Raw genomic sequence first — 17,793 nt, 5'->3', positions numbered from 1 at the left:
CAGAAACACACGCCTGTCTCCAAACTGGCATTTCAGCAACATGTTGACTGCTGGGTAGTATAATCTATCTCAATCTCTAGCGGAAGCAATTGGGGCGCGCACAAAAAGACGTGGGAGACTACCTCCTGATCACATAAGGTAAAACTTAAACCGTGACCCGATTAGTTTAAGTGAAAAAGAACGTAAAGGCACAACCCGAACACCGACTTTACGAGGTGAGCTCTTCCCAGAAAACACCTCTCCCGGCCCAGTGCAGCAAGCCCCGCCCCGGGCAGCAAGCCCCACCTCCGACTCTGCAATTCCGGTCGAGCCTCTGAGGAGCTCCACCGCAGCACCGCGGAAGTTTCGTGTGTGCGCAGTAGGCTTGATTAGTGCCGCGTTGGAAAGGCGGGACTTCCCTACGTCTTGCGTCATCTCTAGTGCGACGCAATACGTCACTGGTGTGACTGGGAAAGTCAATTATGGCTGCCGGCGGGCTGCCGCCATCTTTACGCCCGGCGTCGCCAGCGCATGCGCGTAGCGGCCTCGGTGAGCGGTACGCGCAGTTAGCCCGTGTCGTACGCGTGTTGGATACAGTCGTGTGCAGAGATGCTGTGCCGGTTGAGCGTTAGGTGGCTGCAGCCGCGGCCTGCCCTGCAGCTCCGGGGCTTGGGCCCACCGGTCGTACCGGCCCCCACCGGCGGCGCCAAGCCCTCCGCTCTGCCATTGTGGGCGGTGGCATCAGTCTCTGCAGTTGGCCCGAGCGGCGCGGGTGGCTGGTATGAAGCCCTGGCTACGTCGGCGCCGGTGCAGGGCGCCGAGGACGTACTGCTCTTTGCGCACACCGCCTCGGGCCTGCCCTGGTGGGGCAGCATTCTTCTCACCACCGTGGCCCTGCGCGGCGCTGTCACGCTGCCCTTGGCCGCCTACCAGCACTACATCCTGGCCAAGGTGAGGGGCGCCGAGCCGCGCATGGACGCGCTTCCGTGGTGAGGACTGGCCGACGTCTACCCGGGGCTTAAGGTCCCCAGGTACCCCCGGAGTGCTTAGTGTTAGTCATCAGTACCAGTAAGGCAGTGAGCTACTTTACAAAAAGGAATTAACACAGGGCAGAAGTAAATGCAATTTTTGGTGGCTCTGTGACTGCCACAGAGTATATTAAAGATTCTTAATGGACTTCTGTTTCCTCAGTTGACATTACTGGGAAATCCTGGAATTGAAACATTAAAGTGCAGAGTGTAGTTCTTATATAATCCTTATAATAACCCTGTGAAGTAGGTGCTGATATACATTTTATATATGAGAGAATAGGACTTTAGAGGTTAAATAATTTGTCCAAGATCATACTGATGTACAAGCTGGAGTTTGAATTTGGTTGCAACTGAGGAAATCTTAAATTAACATCCTATACGCAGACTTAGGGTTTCTTGACATGACCAGTAAACCACATTTTTAAATGAGCTGAGGGAATAGAGAGTGAAATTATGAATGGTTATGAATAAAGCTCTTTTATGTTCCCATAACAAAGCCTACTTTTTCTTTAGCTAGGTGGAAAATTTGCAGCCAGAAATAAAAAGCATTGCAAGGCACCTTAACCAAGACGTTGCAGTTCGTGCAAATCAGTTGGGGTGGTCCAAAAGAGCTGCCAGGTAAGCTAATTCTGTGCATATAACACCATGAAAATATATATACGTATATATAATGTGTAAGTGATTTTTATTATAGGTTTTGGTATTCTGTAGCTTTAGCAGCAAAGTAGTTCTTTTTTCTCTTTAATATTTTAATAAGTTTATGTGGCATGGTAGTTTTATGTACTGGACCAAAAGCAAAAAAAAATAGGGAAACAAGAAGAGAGAGTTCCTTGTCCTTAAGGGACTTCAGGCTACTGAAAAAGACAGACATGTAGTCAAATAATAACTGAACTAAGTACTGTACAAAAGATTATGTACAAGGAGTTGGGTCATCACGGAAAGTCAGGAAAGGCTTCACAGGATGAAGATACTGTGACAGTTGTTGGGATTTTTGTCAACAAATGATACAGGTTATTTACAAACTTGACCTTTTGACAACATACAGCAGGTAGTAGCCCAAAGGAATGGGGAGGTAGAAAGTATGAATGACATGGTAAAAGCAACTGGATAGGCAAGGTGTTGTCATTCTGCTCTGGTTACCCTATGTAGTTGTCTGCCTGGGTTCTTAGAAAGCCCTTGCCCAAGGGTGCTCGACCATGGCACAGTTCTATGCCTACAGTCATCCACTAGGAACTTCTAAGTCCACCTCCTTCTATCAGCCTAAGCTAGTTCTGCTTAGTCAGTTTCCCAAATTCTGATCCTTACTTGACTGTGACAAAGTGTTCACCAGTTCACAGCAATGAGAAAAATAAGGTTTTTTTAGTATGAATAAGTAATATATATATATATATATATATAGCTTTCCATATATTTTTATCTATAAAGGTGTAAATTTGCCAACTATCTTTGGTATGAAATTGTGTCCCTCTTTATATAGAGTTAAAAAGACCTGACATTTTAAAAAAATCATTTTTACAGCTTAATGTCTTTACTTGCTAAAATAGGAAGTTGGTAAACCTATAGTTTTGAAGTTTTACTGATCAGGGAAATCTGAGGACTACAGCTCTAGGCCAGAAGAACAAATTAGTAGGTGCTCACCTGGGTTATAAATGCAACCTAGACAAGACTGTGGCACCTTGCTTATGCAGCACTGGCAGGGTGATCGTCCAGACACATCCTTAGACAGATGAGTGGCTTTCTAGGAAGACATATCTGAGGTTTCCTGCATTTTCAATGGAGCTGGGTTTTGAAGCGTGACAGGGAAGTTGTCAGGTGAACAGCCAGGAAACTGGGCAGTCCACACAGATGATATAATAACTTCCAAAGGCATGCTGATGTGGAAGTCTGATTTGTTGGATGACCCCAGTCATTCAAGGGGCCAGAATATACAGGTGTCTAAAGAAGAGTAACAGGAAATAAAGTTGGAAAAGCAGGCAGAGGCTGAATTACAAAGAGCCTGCAATGTCTGCGTATACTGTCTTAATTCAGTACATTATAATTAGATTAAATTCAGCAAACCTATTGAAAACCAGCCTTGTACAAAACATGCTGTGAGAGATTTAAAGATGAAGACCCAATACCATAGTATAGAAAGTGGGACTTAACAGAAATAACTAATATGGTTAATAGAGAAACAGAGTAAGAAAGCCTTTATGAAAGAGTTGATTGAAGAGTGAAGACCATTTTGACGGGCCAAGAGCATACACAGTACAGAACCACATTGCAAGGTATATTCGGGGATCAAGTGATTGAGCTTGGCTGGAGTGGAGAGATATGAGTAAAATGGGCTTTCACCTCTAGTGTTTGTGATTTAAATTGTGGTCATACCATGTTAGTAGTGAAATTTCCCTCCTCAAAGCCTAGTTTGCCGGAGATCACCAGAATCAAAGACTGTAGTCTGACAGTGTCAGATTTATCAAATTGTTAATGTAATTTGCGTACATTGCTAAAGAACTTTGAGTAAAAGGCTTTATTTGCCTTTTGTTTAGGCAGCCCCGTGGTATAGCTTACAACAACCAAAAATCCTGCATAAATCCTTTAGCCAGTAACCACAGCACAGGTGTGTTTGTGCTGTGGGGATGAAACACTGCTAGTAGTCAAATGACATTTTCTCCTTTCCCTTCTTCCCTCTTCCCTCAAACTAGGCTCACTTATCTAAAGACTATGCGGAGGCTTGTTTCAGAGCTGTATGTTCGGGATAACTGCCACCCTTTCAAAGCCACTGTGTTGGTCTGGATTCAGCTTCCAATGTGGATATTCGTGTCTGTTGCTCTCCGGAATTTTAGCACAGGGGCAACACATTCAGAAGGTAGTTATTATTGAAGTCTGTTTCCCCCAAATAAGTTTTCTAACGTTGTCTTTGTACTCTTCTTTTGTTTTTTTTTTGTGGTACACGGGCCTCTCACTGTTGGGGCCTCTCCCGTTGCGGAGCACAGGCTCCGGACGCGCAGGCTCAGTGGCCATGGCTCACGGGCCCAGCTGCTCTGTGGCATGTGGGATCTTCCCGGACCAGGGCACGAACCCGCGTCCCCTGCATCGGCAGGCAGACTCTCAACCACTGCGCCACCAGGGAAGCCCTGTCTTTGTACTCTTAAAAAAAAGAAAAAACCAAGCAAAAAATAAAAAACATCCATACTTCTCATAACTAGAATACACTTTTATCATCTCCCTTACAAGGGTATAGAATTTAAAATATTAAGTGTAAAGCAAACTAGCTGTGTTGAGAAAACAAATCAATCTAGGAAGGACGTCACTAGTACTGCTTCTTGGAGGTCATGGTTAAAATTCCATAATACGGTTTCCTGGCCAAGAATTTTTTCTATTAATAAATTTAAGAAGCCAGAAAAGCTTTCACAGTTATAAGTGTAAACATTAATTAAGAAAGGTTATAAACTAAAGGGCTTGTTTTTTACTTTCATTTAAAGGCATTTCTAACCAGAAAGTAATCTAAATAGACTTGAAAGAAAGTCTAATTTTTAAAATTTTTTAAATTTAAGTCTGAAAAGATTACTGCTACATATCTTTATTGTCTCTACATCTATTTACTACAGAAAGCTTCTTGCCTCTTTCTCAGTACAGGAAAAACTAACTTATGTTGTGGAGTTAAAATAACCTGAATAAAAAGTGCAAATCTTTAGTGTGAGGAACACCTTATTGCAATTACTTCCCTCTGCTATTTTAGAAATTCTTTTGTTTTACTTATAAAAATGTTTCAGCAGGTTTTTCTGTTCAGGAGCAGTTAGCTACTGGTGGGGTCTTATGGTTTCCTGACCTCACTGCCCTGGATTCCACTTGGATTCTGCCTGTCTCCATTGGTGTCATCAACTTATTAATAGTGGAGGTCAGTGGTTTTAAATGAGATTTGCTTGCCATTTAAATCATTGGGGGTTTTGTTGCTGTTCTGACCTCAAATGTAAATTGTATTTGAGTTGGTGGTGATAGCTCTGAGCTAAAATTGAGACTCCTTAGTTTTGGTCGCTGATCAGCTGTTGATAAATTGTCTTAGGCCAGTTCCTTAACATCTCTGGGGGTCAGAATGCTCATAATTAAGAGAGCTGAATTTGAACATTTCCAAAATGTCTTTTAGCTTTAAAATTATATGATTCTAATACATACAGTTTTGTGATTTGCTTTTTGGTAAAGACAACAATTAAAATGCCTAATGAATCTGGTTTTCTTCCCACAATGTATTGATGTTTTGTGTATATGTTTAATATGTCAATTTGTAGGTGGTCAGTACCTGACTGCCATTTTTAAGTTACACAACCTTAGAAAAGCCATAGAACTTCTTTATAAGATGGAATGGAGAAACATACATATAAAATATGACCCCTATTCCATAAAGAACTGTTCTCAGACTCTGAGTAGAACATAGACTCTTTCAGCTATAAGAAACCTTAGAAAAGACCTAACTCAGTTGAGATTTCACAGACCTCATATCCACAGCTCTGTGTTTGGGAAATCTAATGCACCCCTTATTTTTTCAGACGAGAAAAGTGAGGATGATACTCTGAGGTCTTGCGTGAAGTTTTCCTGAGGAAAGACTATGTGTAGTCTAAGTGTGTTAGCCTAAGAGCATCTACCACAGTGCTGTTAACATGGTTGGTAATTAGTGAATATTTCTTAGAAAGAAAGAATCGATAACACAGGGTCACAGTGAATAATGTCAGTCCTCTAGTCTTTCTTTTATTCCATCTAAAGACCCAGCATGCATAAGTTTAATAAAAGCCTGTTCTTACTTAACATTCACCATGTGCCAGGCACTATTGTAAGCAATGTACATGAATTAACTCATTTAATTCTTAAAATAATCCTGTGATGTCAGTGCTACTATTATCCCCATTTTAAGGTGCAGAAGGTAAGGCACAGAAAGGTTTAGTAACTTGTGCAAGGTCACATAACCACTGAATGCAGGGCTGCCTTGTGAATCTAGGTAGTTTGAGTGTAGAATCTGTGCTCGTAATCATTAAGTTATGCTGCCTCTTAAATAAGTAATTCATAAACCATAACTGCCTTTCCTAGCCTTGGTTCTTTTCTGTACTCCACGTAGCCAGATCACAAACCTTTGAGATACCTGTTAAGTTCCTTCTTTATGCCAGGTCCTGTGTTTACATGTTAAAAAACAAGGACAGTGATTCATACATAATACTTATCTTGAAGGGACTTCAGTTTTACAGACAATCTTTAAAAAACATTGACTTGTAAAAATTATGCTGTGATACTGTTTAGATGAATCTCTTTATTGCTGTTATTTAAAGTTCCATTTAAGAATTTTACATAAATTTATCAGTTTTATTTTAAATTTTTATTGCTTTTCTTAAAATATAGGTAGAGGCCAATCAAAAATCAGTTTGTATTTTAAAGCTTGTCTCATTTAATGTGCATTTCAATAATCAGCATATGTTATATATTCTACCCCTTCAGATTTTTGCTCTGCAAAAAGTTGGAATGTCTCGTTTCCAGACATATATTACGTACTTTGTTCGTGCATTATCAGTGTTGATGATTCCAATTGCAGCGACAGTACCTTCAGTGAGTAAGCACCAGTGTTGCGTGAAGCATGTGCTAAATATAAATCTTCTGTTTCTAGCTTAGACTGGCTGGGATTCTGCCTCTTCTATTGAGCTTCCTCTGACTACTCAATCCCTTACTGGTTTCTGGGTTTCTGTAGTAACGAATCTACTGTCTCTATCACCAAGTGACATCTGAATATTTCTTGGGGGATTGGTTAATCTTCCTTTATGTGAATGTGTCTTAACCCTCCTATTAAACCAAACTCCTTTTCCTCTTTTTTTTTTTCTTTTTTTTTTTTAATCTTGCAAAGTACCTGATGCAGTACTATGAACATAGTATTTGCTCTGTTTGATTAACTGATATATTGAATTCCTTCTGTCTTCATAGACTGGTCCAAGGAGTTTTAGCACTGAAAAAAGAAACAAAACTTTGTGCTAGGTTTGTATGGGTTCATATGTAATATTGTTTAATCTCATAACAGTTTTATGAGATACATATACTTGTCCCTATTTATATGTAATTCAACTTTTATAGAGATAGAAAAAGAAATGTTATATTTGCAGTTATTTCATGTTTTTAGCCTTTTGCTTCCATGGATACTTTAGTGCTAAGATGGGTAAAGCTATGTCAGGTATAGAGCTGTCTTAGCTCTGAGCCAACACATAGACCGTAAAGTAGTAGTCATTTGTTGCTGGTAGTTAGAGTTATATCATTTATATAAAAGTACTTTATAGGACTTGTCTTAGGAATCTGAAATAGTATGTTTTCATCGTAAAAAATGTGAATTAAATGTTTGGTTTTTTTAAGACATATTTATTCTGCATCATGATCAGACTATTACATTTAGCAGTCAATAGCATGGGTGCAAAAAAAAAAGTCACAGTGAAAACCTTTGTTGGAATGCTTTACACTTTCCACAGAACAGAAACTGAAATAACCTGTTATACACTTAGTCACAAATACAGCCCTCGAGTTTTTTGGCCCATACACATGAGTATTGTCTAAAACATGTCTTCTTTGTAGCAGCTCGGCCCTGCTACCACTGTGCTTGGCTGAGCTCACAAATCTGTTGTACCCTGTAGCTTCCCTGTCACTTCTCTGGCTCTCCTCTCCTGCTAAGCTTTGTTTCCTGGCAGTAATCAAAACCTTCTGCCACTGCCACAGCTCCTGCTGCTGCTGGAACCACCATAGCCACCTTGGTTTTATCGTTTGACGAAGTATTGGCCTCCACCACCATAGAGGCGAGAACTTTTGCCTCCAAAGTTTCCTCCTTTCATCAGTCCAGAATTCGAAGATTGACTGTTGTAAATGCCAAAATCATTGTAGCTTCTGCCACCTCTGAAATTGCTTCCGTCGTTACCAAATCCATTATAGCCATCCCCACTGCCACCATAGCCACCACCACCATGGCTGCCACCAAAGGCATCTCGACCACTGAAGTTTCCTCCACCACCAAAGTTGTCATTCCCACCAAAACCACCGCCACGACCACCACCAAAGTTTCCAGAACCACTTCGACCTCTTTGGCTGGATGAAGCACTAGCCATCTCTTGCTGAGATAGGGCTTTCCTTACTTCACAGTTGTGGCCATTCACAGTGTGGTGTTTCTGAATGACAGTCTTGTCTGTGGGGTCATGGTCACCAAAGGTTATGAAAAGTAAAGTCTCTCTTGTTGCCGCTGCCTTGGTTAGTCATGGTTTCAATCACTTCAGTTTTCCCATACTGTTCAGAATAATCTCTTAGGTGATGTTTTTCAGTGTCTTCTTTAATGCCACCAACAAAAATCTTTTTCACAGTTAAGTGGGCACCAGGTCTTTGAGAATCTTCTCTTGAGACGGCCCTCTTTGGTTCCCCAACTCTCCCATCCACCTCGTGTGGCCTTGCCTTCATGGCCGCATCCACCTCCTCCACAGTGGCATACGTGACAAACCCGAAGCCTCTGGAGCGCTTGGTGTTTGGATCCCTCGTTACCACACAGTCTGTGAGCGTTCCCCTTTGTTGAAAATGGCTCCCCAGACTCTAATCGGTTGTTTCAAAGCTCAAAGCTCAAACCTCCGATGAAGAGCTTCTGCAGATGTTCGGGCTCTTTGGGAGACTCCGACTTACACATGATGGCAGTAGATGGGGGAGACTTCAACGACGCTTACTTGGCGGTGTCCATGGGCTCAATTAAATGTTAAATGTTTTTAAGCTGTCACTTAGACATAGTACCATCATTAATCCTGTGTAAAATAAGTTTCCTTGTTTCTAAAATAGACACCATAATGTCTGTGAGAATTAGTGAAATGACAAGTGTCTATTATAGTACTTTTCATGTAATAATAATATTATTATAAAATACTCTGTAAAAACAGAACAATACAAACTCACTACATTTCTAAGGAGAAATAATACCTGTTATAACTGAGGAAACCCCCAGATCAAGTGAAATAGGAGCAGTAAAGTTGTAGTGAGAGGTTGGATTCAAAGTGAGTAACAGAGATCTGAAAAACAGTGTCTTTTTTTTTAAGCTTTTTTTTTTTTTCTACTTATTTATTTTATCTTATTTATTTTTGTCTGTGTTGGGTCTTTGTTTCTGTGGGCGGGCTTTCTCTAGTTGCAGCGAGCGGGGGCTACTCTTCGTTGCGATGCGCAGACTTCTCATTGTGACTGCAGTGGCTTCTCTTGTTGTGGAGCATGGGCTGTAGGCGTGCGGGCTCAGTAGTTGTGGCTCGCGGGCTTAGTTGCTTCCCGGCATGTGGGATCTTCCCGGACCAGGGCTCGAACCCAGGTGCCCTGCACTGGCAGGTAGATTCTTAACCACTGCGCCACCAGGGAAGCCCTGAAAAACAGTGTCTTAAGTACCCAAAAATCCATTCTCTCAAATACAGGAAATTCTGAATTAGGTAATTCAGTGTAGAGCTGATGGAGCGTCCCTGTGAAGACTTGAGAAAGGCAGCCTGCTTCTCTCTCAGTGCTGCATCATCCACAGCCTGTAATGGTCTTGAAGGCCGCAGGATAGTCACGATGGCCACTGGAGCTTGTTACCTTGCGAGAATAGTAAAAAGGTTCCTCAAGCACAGTCAGCCCCTTTCAGGACCCTGGCCAGGTGCCCCACCAAACACTGAGCTTCCATCTTAAATATGTGGCTGTACCTAACTGCAGAAGAGGTTGGGAAGGATAGTCTTCTTTTTCTTTTGTTTAGATGGCAGTATACCCTGCTGAAAATTAGTATTTTTCTTACTAAGGAAGAAGAATGATACTTAGTAGGCAGTTTTTAGTCTGACGTAGTTGAGGCTCAGGATACTGTTCGCTTCATGGATAAGTTTGATGATGATGGTAGTTAATATTTATTCAACATTAACATTGTACCAGGCCCTTTTTAAAATCATTTACATATATTAGTATACATATTTCTCCCAACAGTGCACTGAAGTAGGAGCTATTATAATCTCTACTTTACTGCTGAGGAAACTGAGGCACAGAGAGGTTAAGTAACTCATCAAGGTTACTCATCTTTTAAGTGGCAGAGTCTAACACACATCCAGGCAGTTTGGCTCTTACTCTTAACTACTGTGCTAACCTGCCTTTAAGGATGTATTGCTTACTGCCCTTAAAAACTTGCTCTGGAACAAATGCAAGTGCTTAAGATGGGTGACATTACTGTGCTTACCACTCTATCTAAATTTTCTCATTTATTCCTCACAGCATCTCTTTGAGGTGGGTACAGTTCTGTCCCCATTTTATAGAAGAGAAAACTGAAACAAGAAAAATAATGTACCCAAAGTTAGATAAATAGATTTCAAACTCAGTTTGACTCCAGGACCTGGATTCAACCACCACGTGGTCTTGCCTCTGGGGACTGATTACCTTCTGATGCCAAAGAGAGGTTTGGGAAAGATGTATGTATGTATGTATGGGAATGTTTTGAGAGGCCGCAGAACTTAGTCTTTGACCTAAATAGTCAATCTGAATGGTAGTAAAAAAGAAAGTTGAAGATAATGCTGAGACTCTTTGTCTCAGGAAAAGGCAAAGATAATGCAGTCCTGACTACACTTAGAAACTGGTTGGTGGGAAAAATTTGGAAGATAGGTGACTGTATATAGGTCTAGGGGAGCTAAGTTTGCCATGATAAATGGCTGTGCCCCCAGTAGCGTACCTTCAATTTAGCAGCCTGTCAAGACTCTTGGTGGGGAAAAAGTATGCTTAACTGCCAGAGATGGAGGTGAGATCTCTCTTGGACCTCTGCTTGGGAGCTGTTCTCTGTCATCCACTTTCTGTCATGAATACCTCTCCTTTTTGTTTCTTTTTGCTTTTGAGTCTTCCTTTCAACTTTCTTACCTACCTATCTGATCTGTCACAGGTATCTAATAGCTACTGAAAGTCTTGGTCAGTCCTGGTGTACTTACATTTACAGAGATTGTAATTTTTTTTTTTTATTGCCTACCTATTTCTAGACCTTGGTGTCCTTGGAGAATGGAGAGATGCTAACTTTCATGTCCTTTCTTCTCTTTACAGTCGATTGTTCTCTACTGGTTATGCTCCAGCCTCATGGGCCTTTCACAGAACTTGCTGCTGCGTTCTCCTAGATTTCGCCAACTTTGTCGAATACCGTTGACCAAGTCAGATTCAGACACTCCTTATAAAGACCTCTTTGCTGCCTTTTACGCCAAGTTCATTTCAAGAAAATGACATACTTTCTAGTGATTTTGAAACAATTACAAGTTTCACTGTTAATGTATTTAGAAGATTTAGAAATTCAGATATGGTTTAATTTGCTTTTTAAAATCATGAGCTCTGTGAAGTACTGTGGATTAAGGTATAATCCAGATATATTTGATAGTACTTAAAATCTTTTAAGTGCTAAAAATGTAGTATGTTCAGTTATATAAAAGTGGGATCAAAGTGTCGGGCCCTGTTTATAAAATTACAACTTGGGAGAGGTGCTAGAACTTTGGAGAACAGGACTAGAGAAGCTTTATAAAATAAAAGAATCCAGTGAAGTGATTTTTAAAATTTTGAGGGTGTGGAGGATCATAGACCCGGTTGATCATTTAATAAAGCCATGGTTTTCTCTTCAGAAAAGTCCTGGAACTCACAACATGGAGGCCTTTATTGACCCCCCTTCTGGTAATTCCTGGTTAATAAGTATTATTCTAATGGAACATACATCGATGATGAGTTAATGTGTGATTTTAAAATGAAAAGGACTTGAGGTACATGCAGTGGAGTAGTCCACGCATGTAAGAAAGTACCTAATAGGGTAGGTAGTGTTGCTTCTCAACCTTGCTCTGAAGGAATACAAAAATTGTACATTTCCTTTCTCTGTAATTTAAGGAGTCTAGAATACAGAGCATAGAACTAAGTACTGCTAGAGCCCAAAGTAGAAAATCTTAAGCTAATCATATAGAATATGAAGGAACCCAATATCTCGGATAATCCTTTAAGAAAGTGAAAAACTGGTACTAGGGTCAAGGTTATGCTAATTGGGAGACTCCTTTATACCTGTACACCTTGGTATGATAATGCATAACATTAAATTGGTCTGAGGATCTTATATATTACAAAATTCTTAATTTCATAGCTTGGAAAAAAGGATCAAAGTAAATTTTAAAAGCTCAAAAGATCAGGATAGTATTTAGCAAGTTTTAAAAATAATGACTGAATACATGAAGTTACATTAGTTACACTATTACTAGAAATTAAATAGTAGGTGAAGAATCATCTCATTCAGCCAGAGAGCATGCATATGAACATTGTGTATTCAGTCATTAGAGAATATAGGTAGATCACATAATTGTGAAATAAGCTTGTTGTGCGGAATTCTGGAGACAGAGCTGTTTGAGTCTTTCCTGTCATCTCAAAGTACCGTAGACCCTTCTGTCTTCCTAGCCCCAAAGCCACAACCATTAAGAGCTTCAAACTGTCAGCAGCTAGAATCCCAACAAACAGCTGAACCAGACTTCATTAGATAAGGAATAACATAGCCACAGGGAATGATTCTGTGACTCTTGAACATATTAACTTGACTGTAGTCGTTTGTGGAATACAGTTTCAAAGTAAAAGGGACTATTAGAAAACTTTGAACTTTATTTGGTAATTGTATTGCTCTTGTTAATATTGCATTGCTGTTTTGGAACTCTTATTGTCAGGTAAAATATATAATGATGTTTACTGGTATATTTGTTTTCTGTGGATGCTGTTAACAAAATCTTTATGCTGCTTATGCACCAGGAGGAAGATGCTATTGAATGTATTTGATATTATAAGATATATCTCTTTCAAATTTTTCTTTTAAGAGAGAGATTTAGGGATTGCCCCTGAGGTCCTACAAAAGAGGGTCCTCCCCACAGTTCTCCACCGGTATACTCAGAAAGCCTAGCCTTCATATCTGTTTCACCTAAGACCTTCCACAATCTCAGTTAAGAACTGATGAAATAAAATTCATGTTTTACGGCAAGATGAGAAAAGTTTAAACATAAATTTTTTCTTTGTCCCTTTGGGCCTCCTCCCTCCCCTTTAGCAGGTATTGTGCATCTGCATTAACCAGAGCTCTTTAGGAGATGACATTCCTTAATCTCATTAAGGGACACTGACTCTTAGGAGATAACCTTCCTTCTTGTAAGGGACCATGATGACTCATGACCCACTGTTTGCTTTGTACCTGTAGGTCTGGATTGTGTAAACTGTTAATAATATGTCGTATGACATAAACCCTTTGTCTCAAAAACGTACATAACTGTGCTTTGACCCCTAATTGGCAGAACAGTCCCCAGAGCTTTCTGAAAGTTTACCTCTCAGAGTATAATCCTCAAATTGGCTTGAAATTTTTGCATTTTTTTCCTTAAACTGTTGATGAATTTTTCTGTTGACAGAGCTGTACATAAAAGCACTTTGATCCTGGTTGATTCCTGTCCATAGGAACCACAAGGCCTGGCAGTTACCACAAAAAAAAGAAAAAAAAATACCAGCTGAGGAATGGCAGCAGAAGAGATTAAACCAAGAAAGCACTTTTACACAGAAGCCTTGCCTAGTTCTTAGAGCAGTAACTTTTGCTTTGCTGTAACTTGAACATGAGAGAGATCCGACACAACTGTCCCAAAGGAATATGTAACAAGAGAACCCTGTTCCCTTGTATTCTCACTGACTACCTTCTTGACTGCCCAGTTTTTACGTAAGTTTTGCAAGATAGTTTTACCTTTAATTGCCTAGGCCTACACCGCTGATTTTCTTCTGTAAAATGAGGACTTCCGGGTGTTTGAGAACAAAAACCTTGATGGAAAGACCTTAAAATCAAAATAAATGCTTTAAGAAAGCAGCCCGGCTTCCCTGGTGGCGCAGTGGTTAAGAATCCACCTGCCAGTGCAGGGGACACGGGTTTGAGCCCTGGTCCGGGAAGATCCCACATGCTGCGGAGCAGCTAAGCCTGTGCGCCACAACTTAGGGCCCGCGAGCCACAACTACTGAAGCCCGCATGCCTAGAGCCCATGCTCCACAACAAGAGAAGCCACCGCAATGAGAAGCCTGTGCACCACAACGAACAGTAGACCCCGCTCAACGCAGCTAGCGAAAGCCCGTGCGCAGCAACGAAGATCCAGTGCAGCCAAAAATAAATAAATAATTAATTTTTTGAAAAAAAGCAGCCACTGTTAATGAGTTTTTCTGTCTACGGCAACAAAAAAGAAATTTCTATCCTTGAAAGTCCCTGCTAGACTCCAGAGGGCCAAGAATTACTTGAAAAAGAAACCTGTGGGGAAAATGCCCCATTTCTATCTTTTCTATTTTGAGAAAATTTTACGGTCATGCTCCTCTTCCTTTGTGTCCCTGATGTGGCAGTTATATTTGTTTTTCCTTAGTTGAGAAGGCAGCATTGTATTTAATTTAGCTTTGGTTTTTGTCTTCTGGCTAAATTGTAGCTCTCCGGGAAAACTTAAAACTGGAATATGAAATATACCTAACTATCTCCCTTTCATTGCAGCTGCATTTCTGCATGTTCCAACGGTAGTACAATTGATAATTTGAGGAATTTCTTCTAATTATAACCTCAAACTTCCTGGCTTTTCTGTGAGTGATGGATGCTTCTGAGGGTAAGGAGTATTAAAAATATGAATTCTGTATCTGAGAATTAACAGCTGCTTATTCCATGTTATTCATAATGTGTCCCATGTGTTGCTATAGGTAGGAAACTCTCCTTTTGTGGTTTCCTTATAGAAGCTTCAGTTGTGCTTATATGAGTTTTCAAATACAGATGTTCCATTTTGGGATACAAGTGAAAACCAGAAATTCCCATTTAAAATTACAGTCACACCAAGTAGAGATTTTAAAATGAAATATTTTCTTCCTTTAACTCTCACCTATCTACATCACAGTGTGTTACTTTACTTTAAAATACAGTCAATCCTCATTCACAGTTTCATATTTGTGAATTCACCTACTCACTAAAATTTATTTGTAAAATGCTCGTGATATTTTTTTTTTTTTTTGCGGTACGCGGGCCTCTCACCGCTGTGGCCTCTCCCGTTGCGGGGCACAGGCTCCAGACGCGCAGGCTCAGCGGCCATGGCTCATGGGCCCAGCCGCTCCGCGGCGTGCGACGGGATCCTCCCGGACTGGGGCACGAACCAGTGCCCCCTGCATCGGCAGGCGGACTCCCAACCACTGCGCCACCTGGGAAGCCCGCTTGTGATATTTTTGCTGTTACTAGCAGACATGTGGCTGCACGCTCAGAGCAGCAAAAAATTTGAGACCAGTGCACACATTCCCAGCAGCAGTCAAATCAAGTGACACTGCGTTTTGTTTCAGCTCTCATACTGTAAACGTGTCCATTTTGTGGTCTATTTAGTGGCATGTTTTTCTCATTTTTACACTTTTTGGTGATGATTTCTCTGTTTAAGGTGGCCCCCGAGCACTAAGTACAAGAAGACTGTGATGTCCTCACAGAGAAAATATGTGTTAGGTAAGCCTTTTTCCAGTGTGAGTTACAGTGCTACTGGCCATGAGTTCACTGTTAATGAATCAACAATATATATTAAATAAGATGTCTTTAAACAGAAACACACATAGGACGTGATTATGTCTTGATTGGTTGATGAAATTGGTTGGTGTGACCAAAGGCTTGAAGGAGCCTAACTCTGAATTTCCTCTAGGAGTGATGGGTGGCTTTATAGAACAAAACTACCGTGAATAATGAGAATTGAATGTATTTCAGCCTATGCCGCACAGTTTTATAGTCATATGGTGGTTTAAATCAGGCATCCTTAAATTGAGGACCAGTGGGCCACAAATCTAGCTCACGGCCCTTTTTTGTACAGCCTGAAAGCCAACAGTAGTTTTTACATTCTTATATGATTGAAAAAGAATGAAAAGATAATATTTTGTGACACATAAAAATTATGTGAAGTTCACATTTCAGTGTTTTGCTGGTGCACAGCCATGTTTGTTTATGTATTATCTGTGGCTTTCATGCTTCAACTGCAGAGCTGAGTGGTTGTGACAGAGATTTTATGTCACAGTGCTTCATACTGTGCTCAGCACACAGATCTTGGTGATGCGGTTATAACTCCACAGCATTTCGTGTGTACTGCCCTACTGCGACATTTTATTTTTTATTACCAGTTCATATCCAGTCAAAATAAGAAAAGTGGATTTTATATGTCATACTTTTAAAGCACAGTAGTGTATGGATTATTTTGTTATTGAATTAGATGGCAAAACATTGTGTTTATTATGCAGTGACACTATCGCTGTGCTGAAAGAACACGATGTATGTTGACATTTCCAGACATCATGATATTCCCAACTTGCAGGAAAGCGATGGTCAGAAAAAGTAGAAAATTTAAAGTGGAATATCTCATCACAGCAGAATGGATTTGAAAGAAAAACTCACAACTAATGGAAAATTCTGTTTCCTCTATACACTACCCACAGAACCCTTCTGGCCACCAAATTTGTGTGTGTGTTCTCCATACCAAGCAGTTCTCCAGTTCTTTGCAGGCACCAACTGAGTGTCCTACAATTTAGTTCAGTTCTGATACTACCTGGAGTTTTCACCTGAAAACTGGGTTTGCCTCTTGGTGGGTGTCCAGCCAAGAGACACAAACAAGCCAAAGATCAGGAGAAGAAAGGATTTATAACTTGCAGCAAGTAAGGAGGACACGGGGGATTTTCCAAAAGGAATGTCTCCCCGAACTGCAAAATTGGGGAAGTTTTAAGCTAAGGATATGTGCACATTCAGGAAGGGGCTAGAGCAGAGGAGAATTCAGCACAGAATTGGGGCAAAAGTCAACAGAGTCCAAGTTCCCAAGGGTCCGAAAAAGTTAACATCGTCATTCCTTAGGTTCTGACCTATCTGAGGTCTCAGTGTGTAGTTACCATCCTCCACCTGGGTGGGGGCCTTAGTGCTTTCAGAACTCAAAGATAATGTATCAGATTGTTATGTATATCCCTTGAGGAGGAACTAGAACTCTCATCTCTGAACTGTTGTTTCTTGACTGCATTTCCTTTGTTCCTGCATTCCCTTATGATCATTGATTATAGAGACCTATTCAAGGGCAAGCATCCGAGGCAGGCTTAGATCACAAAATGGCTTAGGGCAAAAATGGCTTCTCTCACATCAAGGAAGCCATGCCTGGTTCACCCCCTACCTTATCTGCTTACAGAGTCAGTACAGATTGCACAGTCCCACAAGACTGCCCTCTGTCCCCGCCCCCCACTTCAGACACCAATCTGAAGTATTACCTACAACCTCTGCCCGACTTGGTTGCAAATCTGGGGTTCCCATAACCCTTTCCTTGGGTTTGATAATTTGCTAGAACAGTTCACAAAACTTAGGAAGGCATTTAACTGTTATCCATTTATTATAAAGGATGCAACTCCGGAACAGCTAAATGGAAGGATTGCCTGGGTCAATGTATAGGGCTGGGTACAAAGAGCTCCTATACTCTGCAGGCTTCATTACGTAGGCACGAGTGATTACATCATTGGTCATTGGTGATTGGATTCGGTCTCCAGCCCCTTTCCCCACCTGAGAGGTCAAGGGATGGGGCTGAAAGTTTCCATTTCAACCCTCTGATCTTGTGGTTGGTTCCTCTGGCAAAAAGAAGCTGGGATTGAGAGATCTCATAGACTCCACCACCTTAAGAGATGGAGCAGTTAGCCACAATTCCAAATTTTGAAGTTCAAGCCACGTGTTATTTTCCTGTTGCTGCTGTAGTGAATTACCACAAACTTAGTGACTTAAAACAACACACAC

At 40.9% G+C, this 17,793-nt stretch overlaps 1 protein-coding gene and 1 pseudogene across 3 annotated transcripts; one reads left to right on the top strand and one right to left on the bottom strand.

Moving 5' to 3' along the window:
- The first annotated feature begins 501 nt into the window (after positions 1-501).
- On the top strand, positions 502-15,596 carry COX18 (cytochrome c oxidase assembly factor COX18). Of its 3 annotated transcripts, none has more exons than XM_067736236.1 (6): positions 502-930; positions 1,528-1,628; positions 3,695-3,858; positions 4,766-4,890; positions 6,474-6,581; positions 7,728-10,887. In XM_067736236.1, exons 1-6 carry the CDS (start codon positions 589-591, stop codon positions 7,752-7,754), a joined length of 867 nt encoding a protein of 288 aa, XP_067592337.1. In that variant the 5' UTR covers positions 502-588; the 3' UTR covers positions 7,755-10,887. The 3 variants fall into 3 exon arrangements, with proteins under 3 accessions (XP_067592337.1, XP_067592336.1, XP_067592335.1); XM_067736235.1 differs by lacking the exon at positions 7,728-10,887 and adding an exon at positions 11,061-14,171 and having other exon boundaries at positions 503-930; XM_067736234.1 differs by lacking the exon at positions 7,728-10,887 and adding an exon at positions 11,061-15,596 and having other exon boundaries at positions 553-930; positions 4,769-4,890.
- On the bottom strand, positions 7,732-8,673 carry LOC137223786 (heterogeneous nuclear ribonucleoprotein A1-like; annotated as a pseudogene).
- Positions 15,597-17,793: the final 2,197 nt, after the last annotated feature.

Source organism: Pseudorca crassidens, chromosome 4 (assembly GCF_039906515.1).
Source record: "Pseudorca crassidens isolate mPseCra1 chromosome 4, mPseCra1.hap1, whole genome shotgun sequence".
In the NCBI taxonomy this organism is placed as follows: domain Eukaryota; kingdom Metazoa; phylum Chordata; class Mammalia; order Artiodactyla; family Delphinidae; genus Pseudorca; species Pseudorca crassidens.
The sequence above is the reverse complement of the archived record's forward strand: the minus strand, read 5'-3'. Positions and strand labels throughout refer to the sequence as shown.

Excerpts from the sequence above, each read along its gene's own strand:
- COX18 (XM_067736235.1), top strand. The coding sequence starts at position 589 with ATGCTGTGCCGGTTGAGCGTTAGGTGGCTGCAGCCGCGGCCTGCCCTG. Across the intron at positions 1,629-3,694 it reads TGGTCCAAAAGAGCTGCCAG|GCTCACTTATCTAAAGACTA; the intron begins GTAAGCTAATTC and ends CCCTCAAACTAG. Across the intron at positions 3,859-4,765 it reads AGGGGCAACACATTCAGAAG|CAGGTTTTTCTGTTCAGGAG; the intron begins GTAGTTATTATT and ends AAAATGTTTCAG.